This window comes from Poecilia formosa, unplaced genomic scaffold (genome assembly GCF_000485575.1).
Source record: "Poecilia formosa unplaced genomic scaffold, Poecilia_formosa-5.1.2 Scaffold319, whole genome shotgun sequence".
NCBI classification, from domain to species: Eukaryota; Metazoa; Chordata; class Actinopteri; order Cyprinodontiformes; family Poeciliidae; genus Poecilia; species Poecilia formosa.
The window spans coordinates 505720-523708 of record NW_006800258.1 but is presented as its reverse complement, the minus strand read 5'-3'; the positions used below and the strand labels follow the sequence as shown (position 1 = coordinate 523708).

General features: G+C 40.1%; 1 protein-coding gene across 2 annotated transcripts in view; it reads left to right on the top strand.

Annotated features, from left to right (window-relative positions):
- The first annotated feature begins 1523 nt into the window (after positions 1 to 1523).
- LOC103152596 (neurabin-2-like) overlaps positions 1524 to 17989 on the top strand; it is a 27202-nt gene continuing 10736 nt past the window's right edge. Inside the window, exons 1-5 of one of the 2 annotated variants that reach the window (XM_007573134.2) lie at positions 1524 to 1778; positions 9864 to 10259; positions 10339 to 10547; positions 10624 to 10956; positions 11037 to 11705. In XM_007573134.2, coding sequence (XP_007573196.1) covers positions 9950 to 10259; positions 10339 to 10547; positions 10624 to 10956; positions 11037 to 11705 — 1521 coding nt within the window. In that variant the 5' untranslated portion in view covers positions 1524 to 1778; positions 9864 to 9949. The remainder of the gene's footprint in view (positions 1779 to 9863; positions 10260 to 10338; positions 10548 to 10623; positions 10957 to 11036; positions 11706 to 17989) is intronic. The other variant, XM_007573133.2, reaches the window with a different exon arrangement.

The window sequence follows — 17989 nt, the reverse complement described above, 5'->3', positions numbered from 1 at the left end:
AAAAAAAGACATTTGTTGTATAAATTCGAATCCGACGACTTTCATGTTTTTGCATTGAACATTATTACGTTGATTAACATGTACAGTCCATTTCCTACCTGTGTTAAACTAATTGTAACATTTTATCATTTCCCTCTGTTTTTGTCTTTCTTTCTTCCAGAGCACTCGACCCGATGAGGGGCCCCGGCCCTTTGTCTGGACGGTGAGGGGCCAGCTGCTCTGCTTTGGCTCTTGGTCCTGACTTCAGACCGCAGGAGGCGGAATATTCAGGCTGCCTTCTGTCCGCATTTACTTTCATGTTTGGACTTCTCACCCGTCGAACTGAACTCGAACAGCGCTTCATGTATTTGGCCAGCAGATGGCGCTGAAACACTGCTGCAGCCTTTAAAACTAACGGTTCGTATCCGTCTATCTTCTGCTCCAAAACAATAAAAGGTCAGGCAGCCGATGGAGCTACAGGGCCATGCTAAGAAAACAAAATTAAATTACGAGAATAAAGCCATAATATTCAGAGAAGTTGCACTAAAAGGATGCAAGCTTTAAAATTCTATGTCTTGGACCGAGGACGTTTCTGATGGAATCTTCTAGCATGTCACATAAAAACACATTGAAAAAGGTTTAAATGAAATCCTAACCAGAAATCTTTAATAAAATTCCCTAAATTCTGTTACAAATGGGAGTTTCTCTGTGAAACCAGAGCCGGTCCAAGCCAAAAGCAAGTTAAGCTGTTGTTTAGCACTGCAGCAAATGCAGTTGCCGGACCAAATGAGTAAGACAGGAGAAAAAAAAAAAAAGTATATGTTTGCTGTTTATTTTATATTCAAGCAACCTTACAATCCAAAGAGTGCTTTCACCCTCCATACGGTGAAATAAAATTCATTAGAGCTACAAATGTTACGTGACTTGTTGGCAAAAACATATCTACTATGACAATTTTGTTGTCATTTTTAAAGAACCACAGATTTATTTCTATTTTTCACAGACACATATAAAAAATTAAAAGATTAAAAAATCACACCAAAACACAGATCTATGCATCGACTGTTGTGGAAATTCATTGCAATTATTCCATGAAGAAAAGATTAATAATAAAACCCCACATTTGTTATTATATCTGTATCTAAAAACATTTGTTGTCTCCGGAGCCTCAGGTTTGAGACCCCTGATCTGATTATATAGCCTTTAAAACTGAGTTAGTAGAAGTTGATCTTTATATGAGAAAAAAAGTCTTAGAATTTCAAAATATGTATATATTTTTTAAGATGTGTTCAATTTAATTCTGTTAATTAATTTCCCATGGGGATCAATGACGTATTTTTAATTGAATTGAATTTATCTATAATAGACAAATAATTATTACATTCAAAAATGTTTAATTGTCTTATAATTTTCTATTTGTGAGGCAGGCTGGTTGCCATTTATGTAAACATAGCAGCGGTTGAGGTGAACTTGGGGCCCCAATTTCGATTCCACTTCCGCCCTCAAACAATTTTGGACGGGCCCTGGTGCCACACCAAGATTATAATTAGTGTCCGCCATCTGGCCAGTTCTTTACGAACTTTGTGGAGGCCCCCCTGATCAAGAAGGAGAAAGGAGGAGGGAAATGTGAGGTGGGGAGAAAGGGATGGAGGAAAACAGATGATGAGCGAAAGGAGGAGGAGGAGCAGCGAGGAGGCAGGCACTCACAGGAGGAATCAGCGACAACAGCAGGACAATGGGCTGTCTCCGCTCCAGATCATAACGGACACCGGGTTTGCTCCAACTAACTGGATTACCAGGTATGACTTGCGGCGGAACGGGTCACCTTCCGGCTCGGTGTTTTTCTTTTCTTTTTTCTTTTTTTCGTCCCGCTTTTGAAATGTGCTGTTTGCCAGCGGCAGAAGGGGAGGGTGGAGGTGACGAAGGGGGGAAGCTGCAGGAAGGAAGCAGCGCAGTAGCTCAGCAGCAGACACCCAGCGGGGCCTGCTGACCGTCTGCCTCCGGCTCCCAAAGCAGCCGGTGACACCGAATTATTCGGCCGCAGCTCTGGCTGGGCCTCCGCTGCTCGTGACCGAACCGGGCGGACCGAAAAATCACAGCGCGAGCGCACATCCGGAACGTCCGCTCGCCTGTACAAACGCGCCCCCGCCAAACTCCATTATGAAAATCAGCAATTTGACATTTTTAGCCTCCCCAGCAGAGATGGTTGTCACTGAGGATGTAGATGAACCAGACATTGTTTCTTAATCCATTCGGCTCAAATGATAAGTATTAAAATGCTCGAATTAAAATCAAAATTGAACTATAAAATAAAAAAAATATATGTATTTTTCTATTTTTCAACACACATATTTAGCGATGTAACTGAAAGTAACAAATACATTATGCACAGTTGGGAAAATATACGTAGGTATACATATATATAAAGAAGTGCCTCTACAAACATCCTGACCAGCGGCAGCAGCAGGAGCTTCCTCCCAGCCGCACCAGTCCAGGCCCGGGTGTCTCCTGCACAGATGCGGGGATTGTCGTGGGAATAGACGGACTCATTGTGTTTACTATAATGCGCCTTCTGTTGGACGCTGCGTGTTTGTGACGCACGCAGACGAGCAGCGATGGGGAGATGCTGTGCGGGCATCACTCAGGAGAAAAACACACAACACTGATGTGACCGGAGCTGCTGATGCAAGCAGACAGATGTGACCGGCCAGATGCACATGCGTGTGTGTGTGTGCGTGTGTGTGTGTGTGTGTGTGTGTGTGTGTGTGNTGTGTGTGTGTGTGTGTTTGGGATGCTGCCAAATGTTTGATGAGGAGGACAGAAGAGATTAGGTGGGGAAAGATGAGGAAGATGATGTGTTGAAGCGACTTGCACCCGGTGCGCGTGGCATCTGCTGGAGGAGGCCGGGATCCTCTGATATCAGATGCTATAAGAGAGAGAATCTTATGCGCTGGAATCCATGGATTTAGATGACAGAAGTCGCTAGAGCAGAAAGAACTGATTAAAGGGAAGTGCTGGGACAGAAGCAGGGCTTTTACTGCAGCTTTTATGGCATGTAATAAACAGGTTTAAGCACATAATCAGAGCCAGCCCAAGGCATAAGGGAACTATGTAGCTGCTTCAGGCCTTCAACCCCAGTGTGGCACACTGCTCAGTCGGAAAAATAGCTAATAGCTGCTGTAAAAGTTGCTAACTGATATAATTGCCAAATTTGCATAATTACATCCACATGCATTTGCAATAGGTACTGCAGGATAAACGGATAATATCACAAAGAGGAAGTAAAAGCAGCCCGTGTCTTATTTGTATCAGAGCAACTAAAATAAATCTCAACCGCTATAGTTTTCCATCTTGCCCTTTGTTTTTTTTTGTTTTTTTGCAAAAGATTTTGTTGTGGTGATTTGATGTGATTCCAGTAAAAATCTTAAAAGTGAACATCCCCCCACACCCCCACCTGTTACTGAAAGAAAGCTCGTACTTGATTCCTTTTCCCACAAGTTAGCATTAGTTAAACTGTGCCGCCCTGTACATTGATGAAGCAGTTTTGAATTTAACCACTGAAATTGGTGCAGCGGTTTATAGAAATTCTATTTTAATGGATATTTAGGAAGATACATTATAAAAAAATAGCTAAAGAAAAGTAGTTAGTTAGATTCAAACCCGTTTATAAATTGTGCTCACTCAACTACGTAACTTCAAGGGATGTAACTTTACAGAGTTACATCCCGACCATATAATTTATCTAGTCTGGTTAGTATTTAACTTTATAGCATGTAAAAAAAAACAGCAACTATGAGTGGGTTGTGGTTAAGGGCATAAAACATCACTAGTAAACAAGCTGGCGTGTAAAACGTTTTCCTTGACAACCACAGCTAAGATGTGTGGTTCGTTGGCAGCTAGTGACTCATTGTTAAGAGGCTCAGCCTGCTATATGTTTGAGTTTAGCGTTAGCACTGTCGCTTAATTAGGTAAAGTTGGATCTAAACTTATATTCTCGCTCCAGCACAAGTACTTTTTCTACCATTCTTCTTGGATTTCTTAATTTTTACTGAGTTGATATATTAATTTGTAAAACAACCCATACATCATACAGATACCTTTTGGAGGATGTTGAATAGTAGTCATTAAAACTGATTCAATTTTAATCAAACATATTAGTTTGTGTTAAGTTCAATCACTGCAACAAGAAAAAAACATTTTATTTTGGTGTAGATTAGAACTTAAAGAGGCAAAGACAGATCACCGATATGATTTTATGTTTTTTTTATTAGGAATGACGATATCAACTTGGTAAAAGTCAAGAACTGTCATAAAGCTTGTGGCTAAGAAATAGTCTAGCAAAAGCGCTAAGGTCAAACTTGCTAGCAAGTTGTTTTATTCTTTGTGTGAAGATATAAAAATAAGAAAAGCATTTGTGAAGTAGTGAAATTTTAATCTACTCTAACAAGGTGACATGAAAACCTTTTACTTTCACCACTGAAGTTGTGCTGTTGATTGACAACGACAAGGTCAGTGTAGCTTAGCTTGGTAGCGAGTTAGCTATTCTTATTTGTTTTGTCTTATCCAGCAGAAACCTAAAGGCTTATCAGTTTATCGTAAAGTAATTATATAACAGTTTGCTTCTTAACAAAAATGTTTTGATCTTTTGATCCTGACTTATTTCATTAAGAAAGAATTTCATAAAGAACTTAGTAAAAGTTAGTTCGCTTAGCTTGCTAGCAAGTGACTGTCACTAAAGGAGTTAAATCTAGATCCAATCTTAAATTCTTGCTGCAACAAGTCAACTTTCTCAACCACAAGTCTCAGCCAGACAAACTTTTATTAGCATTTTAGGTAACACTTTATTTGAAGGGGGGTGAATAAGACTGACATGACACTGACATAAACATAAATCAGTCTTCATGAATATTTATGACTGTTGTCATAAAGCGTCATTCGGTAAATTATGACACTTTTAATACAAAGTTGACATTATTCAAAATGTCTTTGTTATGACAACTTGACATTAACCAAGAAATCATTACTGTTTAAACTTTACCTTTAATAACATAAAGTTACCTAATTTTTACAGTGCAATCAGTAATACTTTTATAACAAATTTATATCAGTAATGATTTCTTGGTTAATGTCAATTTGTCATAACAAAGACATTTTGAATAATGTCAACTTTGTATTAAAAGTATCATAATTTACCAAATGACGCTTTATGACAACAGTCATAAATATTCATGAAGGCTTATTGATGTTCATTACAGATGTTATGTCATGTTTATGACAGTGTCATGTCAGTCTTATTCACCCCCTTCAAATAAAGTGTTACCGGGTTTTATAATTATATTCATATGTAGTCATAACACAACACATATAAACATGTCATCCTTACTGTTCTCTGAGAGTGAATAGCTAACTTGCTAGCAAGCTAAACTTCTTAACCTTGAGGCAGCTATTGACAATGAATGACACGTATGTCCGTTTGACTTAACCAATATTTTTAGTTAGGTTGTTATCAAAATGTTTAGGTGGGATTTGTTACCAAAATGAAGCTGCTGGTGTTTTGAGAATGTTCCCATTATTGAGCATATACAAATTAATGTGTGTGAGTAAAAAATATATTTTAACAACTAAAATGAAACACCTGGGGTTGCACAGAGACACAGTCGGTTGGCCTGTTTCCATGTAGCAAGGAGGTTCTTCAGACTGAAGGAAGTCTACAGGTTCTAATAGAATTCCGTTTAGAGCCACATCAATCCTTGGACGGGTTCTACACGTTCTGCTACCCCCAACTGGGGCCTAGACATACATTTCTGCTAGCTGCCTCTCACCAAACAGCAAAAGTCTCCATCTTTAAACAGGAAGAAAAACAAAGACGCAATTAGGAGTGATCATCCAGGCTGAATAGCAGGAAACAGCTCCAAACCACAGGGAATTAGGAACCCAGCAGGAGGCAGATGGAGTTGTTCTTGGGAGACCACTGCGGCTGTAGTTTGTTGTTTCTTCCTCACCAATGAAGAAGAGATGCACCAAAGTCACGCAGAGGTGGGGTTACTGGATTCAGCTTTTGTTCTCCCGTGTTTTTCACCTAAAACAGGAGCCACCAGCTTCATGGTAACAATAACAGGAAAGAGGCGAGGAGCCGCGGAGCAGCCGTTTGCTTTTCTTTGTGTGTTTTTCTATGCATATGTGTGTGTGTGTGTGTGTGTGTGTGTGTGTGTGTGTGTGTGTTTTCCTCTAGGCCTCTGTAAAGATTGTTTGCATCATATTTGCTCCACATGATCAGTGTGCAAGAATCCATTATTTGGCCAAAAAAAAGTGTCACAAGACTGCAGTTGCAGTGTGTATGTGTGTCAGCAGTGCCATCAGGAGCTGCTGTGGGACCACAGTAGCGTAAACACTCCTTGCTATTCCCCAGACCGCCTTTAAGCACTGTTTACAATGAGCTGGCATACAAACATGCTTGGCCTTATTTATTGTTCTGCAATTTATCTGTAGATACACCTGTATGAGTTTGATTGCAGTAAATACAACTACAGACTGAGCAGTAACAGATGATAACCTTGAAAAAGATGCTAGAAAAGCACAGTTCAGGGTGTTATAAGCCTGGCGGGCCATCAGGCTTTACTTGCCCACCCCAACAGGCTAAGTACTGTTTGTTTATTTCAATTTAGGGTTTTTTTTTATACACCAGTAACAAAGACAGTAAAAACGGATAAAGCTAGGTTTATAGTTGACACATTGAACTGGATGCGAAGGTTTGCGCACCAATTGTGCCGTCCCTGCATTTGTCCATTGGCCTCACACACTGTTATTTCCAAATTATGATGCCTGATGGTGCAGCTTTGAAATTTTGTCGTTTACAAATAAAAAGATTTTACACAAAACATTGTGTTGGTGGACTGCCCTCGCACCCCTACCACTGGTTTTCTGGGGTAAACCCTGCAATTTATGAGTTAGCGAGGCTATCTGCTCAGGTAGCTATTTTCATTACAGTCTCTTCATCCACATTAAAAGTCAAATCATTAATTGCTTGGCACACCTCAGCATCACCCACCTGTAAGTAGAAAATTGTGTTTGATCAAGACATCAAAATGTCACACAGCCTTTCTCAAGATATCTAGTTTCAGCAAGTCCAATTAAAGACTTTTTAAGGTCTTTTTCATGCCACGTTGAATTATTTTTAAGATAGAAAAAACTGTAAATATAGGGGAGGTTGAGGGATCTTGATAATGAGGCACTGAAAACGCTAAATCTTTGTGGCTCTTGGAGGTGGTGCTATGCTTTTCACGCTACATATAACCCCTGTAGTGCCAAGCTTAAAAGTTTTCTTTGCGCAAAATGCACTTAGCCTTGTATGGGTTAGCAACAGAAGTTAAAAAAGCTATGTAGCTAGGTACCAAGAGGATATTAGCAAATAATTGTCTGTAGCTCCAACTGCCTTGAGGCACAGAACACAGTGAATATGTCTGGGCATGACTCAAACTTTTGCCTGAAAGGAAAGTTCCATAAGAAAAAAATGTACATGTATGAAATCACACAAGATAAAATAGTCCAGTCACAACAAAATGTAAGACCTGTGGTTAACATATTTACATATCAACTTACTTTTTTAAACTGATTTAAACTGATTAAGGCCTTTATTTTAGATAGATGAATTTAAGACTTTTTATGGATGTTTTTTTTTTTTTCAGTAGTGTGATGAAACATGACCCAAATACAGTCTGTATTGGTGACATCATCACCACCATTTCCACTCCATTGATTGAGAACCTGCAAGACCAGTTCAGTTTTTTGGACAGCTCTCAGACAGTGCCTCTTTGGCACTGTTCTTGTTAAGTATGTCAAATTTAGAGCAAATTTATGTTATATGTCCAGTTTAGACTCACTGGTGGTATGAATCCTCACACCTCAGCTGTGATTTTTCACACAAATCCCACAGACACGGCTGAAAAAAATGAGATTCATCCTTTTAACTATTAAAAAGGTCATCGGAGTCTCCAGAATATACATTTTGTGAAAGGATTATCACAATGACAAGCAGCCATGTATTTGTCTGACGGATTACCTTTTGAATCATTTAGTCCACATTCATTATGTGATTCTTACCTTCTGTGAATATATCAGTTTGACACAATTTCTGCTAAAACTATAAACAAAATTACAGGACATAATTTCATTGCTGTTCTCTACAACAGAAATGTCTACTGCAGCTAAAAGTAAAAAGAAATTGATGACTGCATTCATAATAATGTTCTCTATTGTTATAAAAGACATAGGTTAAGCAGTCAGACTATCTGCTCAGTCAGCTTTCAGGCAGTTATTATGTAGATATTACGCCACTGGTTTCTGACCAACTGCCATCTGAATACAGCACTAACATTTTAAGAGTGATGACTGGTGCATCTTAGTTTCCACATCATGACCGTCCGTTTTTTATGCAATCCAAAATATTTCTGAACAGCCAACTTTGCATTTTTTGTATCTATACATAATCCGCAAAAAATTATCATGTTTTCTCTTCTAGCCATAAATACGGTATGACGTAAAATCTTAACGGTTTTGAAGACATAACTTTCAAAACCTTGATTAACATCTCATGCATCATACAAGAATAAGAATCCAAGCCGATTGTCTCCGTCACTCAGAAATGGTGTACAGAACAGACAGGGGCAGCTGTAATTGTGCCATGTTTAGAGGACCCTCTGTTTTGTTCTTTATAGATGTTTTTATTGTTTTTGTTTATGTTTTATGAAAAATGACAATGTAAAGCATTGTGTTTTGTCATTAGAAATATTCTAACAAAACAAATAGGGGTTGGTCTTTTTGCCGCTTTTGCCATTTTATACCCTTGTGGTTTTGGTCATTGTGTTGATCTTCATAAAAAAAACAACAACAAAAAAACGTTTTATACAATAAATGGCTTGAAGTTATTTTCTATAACCAACTCATCATCTGTTGTTGTGTTTCTATGGATCTATTCCCTAGCCTTATATTCTCAGCTTTTCAGACGTCATTTTCTGAAAGAGTCGACTGGCCCAAACTGGGATCAGAACCAAAATAGACGAATGAAGTGTAAGTCTTCAGATAACAGAAAATAAGTGAAATTATTTGAGAAATTTGAGCGTTTCTATAAAGCTTGATCTGCATTATGTACTAAAATTTCTGACAATGAAGTAACAATGAAGTAACATAACTTAGGGCTGGAGGATATGGCTGAAAAACAAATCATGATATAAGAATCTGCATTGGCCGATATCAATAATTACTGATTCATTTTTGTTTTCAATATCTGAAATACTCTCAAACTGGTGGCGTGACCTTTCTTCTGTTATCGACAGTTTTTGCTCCAGCAGCTATGAGGCACAAAACTTTAAATGAAACTGCTGCTGCGCAAGTTACTCAATAGGTTGTTGCTAGGTAACCACAAATTACTCAACTAGTTGTTGCTAGGTAACCATGAGTTACTCAACTAGTTGTTGCTAGGTAACCACGAGTTACTCAACTAGTTGTTGCACTTACGTAAAAAGTGAGTCAGTGAGTTTAGCTGATGCCACCAACCGTGAGGTTGAGCAGCTAAAGACTTTCCTATGCCTACATTCCCCAGAATGCTGCGCGGATCTGGATCAGAGTAATACATTTGATCCAGAGATCTGGATCAGATGTATTATTTATTGATACCGACCACGTTGCTATCGCAATGTATATTCTTATTGATTTATTGTCCAGCCCAAGTATAACTTCCTGGGTACAATGTTGTTGGTTTATGAGTAGGAAATAAAATATGGAGGGGACAAAATGGCAAAGTATAGATACCAAACAGCGAAGGGGCAAACTGACCCACAGCAAAATTACCTGACACATATCAACAGCTGTCATTGCTCTGTTTACAGGAGGCGAATGTAAAGCAGCACCAGGATGTGGCCCCCTTTATCCCTGTTAATCTGCCGTTCACCCAGGGGCTTTTGACTTACCAAAAATGATGAAGACTGAACCCCCATCGGCCACAGGGGGGAACGGGGCCTCTGGTGGGAACAACGGCGGTTCCAACCTGCGGAGTCCCTCGCCTCACCGCAATGCCTACGAGGCGGGGCTAGCGGCTCTGAAGAAGGCCACCGACCACCTCAACAATGCCGCCAACGGAGCTCCCAACCCTGGCTCCAAACCTCCCCTTCTCCCCCGCCCGACTGGAAGGGGCAAGCGGTACGGGTCCAACGTCCACCGCATCAAGAACATGTTCATGCAGATGCAGTCTCCAGGTGATGAAGAGGATGGTGCCAAAATGTTAGGTAAGCAGGCTCCTTCAGGGGCACATCCTGATTAGGTTGTTTTAAACTATTTGTTTAGTTAATCATTTGTCATTTGTAGGTAAGGAAGAGGCACTGAAATTATCGATTCCAAGGGCCTCAAGTCTCAATGAGAATGTCAACCACAGCGCCTTGCTGAAACTTGGAGATTCAGTCTCAGAGAGAGTCAACAGGTTTGACTCTAAAACAGGATCAGAAGGTGGAAACTCATCTTTTGGTCTGTCCAAGCTCCAGGAGACCAGGCGAATCTTTGAACAACGAACTCTACAGGTAAGTTCCTCAATATGTCGACTTCCTCTAATCCGCTTGCCCTAAGGTTTGATACTGATTGGTGTTTCTTTGTCAGGAGAAGCAAGCCGCTACCAACCGCATCTTGCTGAAAAAGGAGCGTGCTTCGGGCTTTCAGGACAGCCGTCTAGACGTTGTGGCCCGCTTTAACGGGTCAACAGAAGCTCTGGACCGACTGGACGATCCTCCAGCACCCAGTCCTGCTACCCTTCCGTCTGCTGCGGCTTCGGTTGGCCCGAGTGAGGCGGTCAGCCCCACTGTGAGCCAGCTCAGCGCGGCGTTTGAAAAGGGTGACGTGCAAAACAACCTCTACCTCCCCCAGCGTCGGTCAGCCCCTGCCTTAGCGCCAAAACCCAAACCTCCAGCTAAAGGAGATGCAGCTGAAAAAAAGGTAAAAAGTGTTGAACACTTGCATAAAAAAAAACCCCTTTGAATTAACTGAGTTAAAACAGATCTTTCTTGCATTCAAAGGCACATTCTGTTGGTAAGGAGGCCAAAAAGGAGATAACAGCAGAAACAACAAACACCACAGCAGCTGTGCCACCGGAAGCAGCAGGTTCTGTACAAAGGAGCGCTGCAGGACAGGCTACATGCCAAGAAAACGATGGGTTTGGACTGTCATTAGACCACTACTTAAACTCATCAACGCCTTCGATTACAGTGACTGTAACGTCAGCCTCATTTGAGGCAAAATCTGAGTCCCAGGTGGAAGGAAGCGAAGAAACGGATTCAACTATGGTGGAGTCCCAGGCCAAAGAAAAGGACGTGTCCAATGAGGGAACCGGAGGAACGTTGGTGCAGGCTGAGGTTCATGTTTCACTAGAAAATCGGGAGAAAGAACCTCCGCCTTCCTCCGGCGAGAGAGAAGACTCTGAATGGAGGGAAGCAGAAGAGGACGAGAACGACGAGGACGGCTCGCGCAGGGAGGATTACTCGGAGGGAGATCTCATAGAAATCAGTGCTTACAGCGGAATCGGCGAGGAGGATTCAGGGGGAAGCCAGCTGGATGACGAGGATGACGAAGAAGACGAGGAGGCATATCAGCCGGAGAGCAGTTGCTCCGAGATGCCCGGTCTCCCCGAAGAAGAGGAGGCCCCGCCGCCCAGCAGAAAGATTTGCTTCAGCACAGACCCAATCAAGGTCAGTTGGTGTTTGCTGTCCTCCAGTCTCTACCTTACAGGTCATTAAAAAGTACATTTTACACGTTAGAAGACTCTGAAATTTGGGTAAACAGGTCAGGGAGAATGTTGTGGAGCAGAAACAGTATGGCTCAACTTCAAACCTTGTGGACAGGAAAGCTGTTTAAAGTTTATGGAAAGATGGATGGAGCAAGAAAAGGCGTTGGAGGCTGCAGCAGACTTTAGACAGGGGTGAGGTCAGAACGGATCAAAATATTATCTGTTAGAATGTCCCAGTCAAAGTCCAGGCCAGTCTGTCGGAAGCCTTAAAAATTGATGCTCACAAATGCTCTCCAGTTTGAAAAAGCAGCAAATCTTTGAGTCTGTAGTTGTCCAAAGTTGACAGAGACATAACGCAACTGACTTGCACATGTAATAGGAGTAAAGAGGGGTTCGGAAATGTACTCTGGAAAAATATGATCAACTAATCATCAGAATTAAGTGATTAATTCTGATGATTAATCACTTGATTGGATAAACTAAATTTGTACATTATGCAGATTTTTCATTAATCCATCTCAGCTTATACAATATTAAAAAAATATAAATAAACACATTATTCAGCTCTTTTTTAAAATAATGCCTAAAATGCAATAACATAGCATTCCTTAATGAATGTTTGCTGACAAGCAAACATTAATTTTGAAAATGAGCAAAATTAATGCTCATTTAAAAAATTAATGAACTGAACAACTTGAAAAATAGTGCAAGTATTGCCAAGAGCAAAACCTAGCAGCATGACTTGGGTTTGTGAAGTCTTACTGGATCAATGCTTAAAGTGTCTAGTTTCTACTGAAAATATCTTATCCCTTGAAATAAGACAAAACAAGTAACTTTCCAGCAAGATGTAGCAGCTTGTTTTAAGTCAGTAATCCCACAACACTGAGGAAAGAAATACTAGTTATACGTGAAAAAATCTGCCAGTAGAACAAAACATTTTCCTGTGGGAAGTTAGTTATAAGTTGGTTTTATTTCAAGTAACTAAGATATTGTTGCACTAGAAACTAGACCAAAATACTTGATAAGATTTTGCATGTGTGCAGGTCAAGCTTGCTGAAGTCTTGTCTAAAAGAACATGTCATTGTCATTTTTCATGACAATGACATGTCATGAAACCACAAGGTTAACGCCACGAGGCTTGAACTTATTAAAAGTGGCTCCATGAAGCCGTTCTGTTATCCTTTGACATTTCTGCACAATAAAATTATTGAGCCACAGTGAGACGGAAAAAAAAATCACCCACATCTCTGTCCCATATATGTATGACATTAAAGATAGTCCTGGCACTTGTTTGCATCCAGTTAGAGCCATGATCTGAATGAACTAAGATGTCCTTTGGAAAGATGAGAGCAGAATTATTATGTTATATTTGATCAAAGTACACAGCTTCACGTTTGGAAAAACCAAACGAAGCATATTGGCACAAACACAATGCATGGTGGTGGAGGACTCATGCTGTGGGCTCATTTTGAAGCCCTTGCCGTCATTGAGTTGACCACGAATTTCCTGTATGTCAAGACCATGTCTGAAAGTTAAAGCTCGGCCCAAACTGGGTCACTCAGTGGGACGGTAGAGCAGGATGACTGAAGAAGAAAAACCCAGACTCCTCAGACTCAACGGAAAAACTGTGTAGAAATAAATGTTGTGAAACTGAACGATGCTTCGAAAACAAGAGATACGAAGGTCTTGTAGCATAACAGAGACGATGACTGCCTCACATTACTGACTCAGGAGGTGTTTCTGCAGGCTGCTGAGTCATGCTTATTTTTTTATTTGTGCTTCTTCTCAGTTTAATAAACAAAATAAACACAATATTCTCTTGTTTTATGCACTTCAGGTTAGAGTTGCATCAATTCAGAGTCAGGTAACAACTTTTCTACAAGAAATACATGTTCTAAAACAAACCAGAAGTACCTGGAGGCATTTTTTTTTCACCACAGTTTCCTGCTAACTGGAGTTGATGCTTGGGCTTCATGTACATGAATGTGAGCTTTGATGTGTGTTGCCAGTCAGCTGGCTGAACACTTCCTCTACTCTTTTAAGAGGAACAAGTTTACCGGTCCAAACTTTAGATTTTTTTTAAAGCTTTTTTTGTTGTTGTTGTTCCAACTCTACTCTTCTTGTTTCTACCAGGACTGCAGCAGTGAGCTAGCTTGCGACTGAGCGTTGTGAAACATGTCTCTGCTCGCACAGATAGTCATAATATTACCAGCATACTTCCTCTGTTATACGGAGCATTTAGCGGCTTGTCAGAGTGAGAGATTAGAAAGTGTTTCAGTTGAATATAACTTGAGAACATGGGAGGCTAAATAACGTGCATTGATTAGGAGGATCAGATTTAGCTTAGCTTGCTGTTTTAAGATGATGGTTGTAGAAATTGTTCATGTCAAGAGGGATTTCCTTTTTCATTTTCTTGACCAAATGTTTAGCCGCTCATCTGTGTTGTTGCCTCGGGCAGCTTAAGGTAAAGAAATGGCCTGAAGCGGCTGCGTTAGCTGCTGCAGTTTAAAGGTTCAAACCACTACATTCGTATCAAACACAAATCTCAGATTTTTATTTCTTACAGAGGACAGAAAAAGCCTCACATTTGTTTGCATGTACTCTTCAATAAAAGTGTGCAGTGTAGGGGGGGAAAAAACTGTTTTCTAGATTTTTATGTTGATACCATCATAGCTGATAAAGGTTTGAGCTTCTTACAAAACATTTTGAGTCATAATGATTCTTCAGCTTTTACTTTCTACAGTGAACCAAATAATAGGCTTGAAATCTTGACCTGCTTTTTCATGTTTTCATATATGTTGGATTTTACCTTTGTTTGGTGATTCAGCTGCATATAATAATTATTTAATTATCATATAATTAAAGGAAATTGACATGGATACAATACCATTACAAAGGCCCAGGCAATGAGATCAGAGCATGTAATAGTTGTATGTGTTAACAGTTAAATGTCTTTCACTGCTGTTTGGGGGTATTGATCTGATACCAAGTAAACAAAGGGTCAGTATCAGGTTAGGGAGGCCTGTCGTAATAACTAATAAATTAATTAATTGCATGATAAATTAAAATGAACTCCTTAATTTCTATTTGCATGATTGTTTTTCTCATGTCTGGATGACAAAAACCTTCAGTCTGGTTGGTCTCAACTAGTTTACAGAGACTTCAGTATCTACTTTATTTGTTTTGTTTATTTATGTTGGATATTTAAGATGTCTTCCAGTTCCAGTGTTAAATGTTCATTGGAATTTAAAGGTAATTAATTTTTGCATTATTATTACCATCATATTAGTTGAAGATGGTCTCAGAACATTCTTATCATTTATTGCAATAACTGTTATTGTGGCAGGCCTAATCGCTTTTATTTAAGTTTGATATGTCATCAAACTTCTGACGTTTAGGTGTTTGTGTGGTTGAATAAAAAAGCAACCCACAACTTTCAAGTTTTAATTTGTAAAGATTTTGAAAATTGTGCACAATTCCCCCAACCTCACATTTCTGCACAACTTTACTTTCACTTGAAATCCCACCAGGAAAGTACATTGAAGTTTGTGGCTGTCGTGTTAAAAAAAATGCAAAAATGTTGTATAAATACTTTTGCCAGGTACCTTAAGCCAGATTTTTATGACTAAACCAGATGTGTGTGGAAGAACTAGCGCAGATGGAGAAACCCCTTCTTGAGGTTTGCAGCCACAGCCAGAGAAATATTCTCCTTCCAGAGAGACCCAGGAGACTCACAGCCTGGGCTTGTTCGCTGTAATTACGTCTCAAAGCTGGTTGTTAATTGCAGTTCTGATAATATGTGTTGAGAGCTCAAATCTCTCCTCCCACTCCCTCCGCCCCCGGAGAGCTTTGCAAGACTGCAGCCTTCTTCAGCTGAACATCCTGTTGTAAAATTTCCGCTATATCTGTAACGTCATGTGACTACAATACTTTTCAGGAGACTCAGCAGACTTTGCACTGTCACACACAAACTCAGCAGCCAGTGGAAGGTCGTGACAGGCTGAGGAACGGCCGTCAGTTCCCCCGCCCTGACATTCTTCATCTCACCTAAATTCAGACGCACTGAATGTGTTTGCACTCGGATGTACACAGGACTACCTCTGTGAGCGTGTCGGAGGCAGCTGGAATGTGGTCGAATTTGTTTGTTTTCCTTGGAAAAAAGAAGGGCAACACGTACACGCTCACACACACACACACACATACGCACACACTTGCGTTCAGCTCAACCAAGGGAAGCCGATAGATAAGAATCACAGAATGTAGCTTTGTTTGGATGAAAACCCCACCTGGTGTGTGCTTTTAACGGAGCTGATAAGCTAACGTTTCTGATTCCTGCTGGTCTGCTCGGTGTAGAAAGAAGCACAAACTGTTAAGAGGAAAAATGTTTGCAATGAAAAGGCATGTTCTGTGTTGCTCCGCTACATTGATTCTGATGTTATTTTATGTGTAGATAAAACAACATTTTAAATTTAAGTACTTTAAAAAGTCTTACATTTATGTCAACGTGTAAGTTGGTCTTAAATCTTGTTTGCAGGATTATTTAATCTTGTACAGTTTATATAGTTTGTTTTTCTCCTGAAATTTTCTGTCAGACAAACGTTTAAGTCACGTACAGATAGATATCTCCTTTGCATTTTCTGACTCGAGGCGGTGGGAGCTACGGCTAACTAGCTGCTAACATCCCCTTGTCAGCTAGCTTTTTGTGTGTAACTTTATCGCTGGTTTGCTTGATGACGTTCATCTTTTCCACTGGCTCACTTCCGTTTCCAACCCATACGATGCTACATTCACTCTGTGCAAGAAATCTTACCATTACTATTATTTAAAAGCTCACATTTTCTTTTGAACATTTCTGTTGTAGTATAGGTCTTAAATTTAATTCAGAATGGTCTTAAACAGTCTTAAACTATATGGCTTCTGAATTCCAGTAAAAACTGGGAGGAAAAAGTGATCAAATATTCAATTCAGCTTTAGAACCGCAAACCTGAAGTTCTTAATCGATCCAAGACTAACTATCAAATTTTATCCTTTCCCTTTTTAATTTAATGGATCTGGCTTCAGCTGTGCCCAGAGAGCTGCCCTCTGTCTTGGTGCCATGTTCCTTTAACAAAAGCAAATTATAACCCAGAGGACTGGCAGTGCCTGAACACTTGCCTCCACCAAATATGACTCACTCCTAATTTTCTTGTAAATCATCCGTCAAACCTTCCTGCATCGGCGTTCACGTGAAAGGGGACGTACGTTGCAAACTAGCTGAGGCTATAAATGTAAGACAGATGGAAGGAAAGGAAGAAAAAAACTAATTAATTGAAGCACAAGAAAATAATAATACAACTCCACATTCGTCCACATTTGGAGGCTGCGTGATCTGAAATGGACAGAGCCTTTAACAAGACGCTGGCTGTGGAAACTGGCTGAAAAGAATGGAACCTTCAAGGAGGTCGTTTTGTCAGCGAATGTTAGAAAACACTAAAAATGCCAAAAAGCTTGTATCGTCTGAATAAGACTTAGAATTAGCTCCTTTTGACATATGTTATGGCTGAGGACCCAAATGCAGAGAACTCAGCAGTATCAACATAGTGGGAAAAGAGATTTAACAAAGAACTTTGAAACTAAACACAGAGAAGATGCAACCAGGGACATGGTGAGTCTAATTAATGGAACCTGGATGAAACACTAAAACCTCACAGCGTTACCTGATGTAGGTTCCTTTCACAGTACTGGACTGACAGTAGATTCTAATAGTGTAAGTTATTAAAACAGGTCACATGTATGGAGGCAACAGTTTAAACGTGAACATTCCAGCCTCTTACGTTGTGATCTGGATTTCGTTTGCCGTGCCGGTTTGGTTTCCCACGCTCCTGTGTCACAACACAGCCAGCTGCAGTAAGACGACATGTACAAAAACACAGCACAGCGTTTTACTGAAGACCCTCCGGACTCATGTGGCCTTCATCATGCAGTCAAATAACATGGGAGTCCAGGATCACTACACAGACAAAAACCAGGAATGTTGAAGCATTTCCTCATGGGAGAAAACATTCTACATGTTGGTGGGATTTGTTGTTGTTTTTGTTTTGTTTTATTTTTGTCTACCATTGACATGGAAATTCAACATATGTCCATGAAATGGGAATAAGAGCAATAGTTTACCTATTTCAACATTTTAACACAAAAAAGGAGAAGCTGAAAGTTCTTAAGAGTTGATGTTAGTTGAACTAGTGAGTTCTGCTGAATTCAACAAAC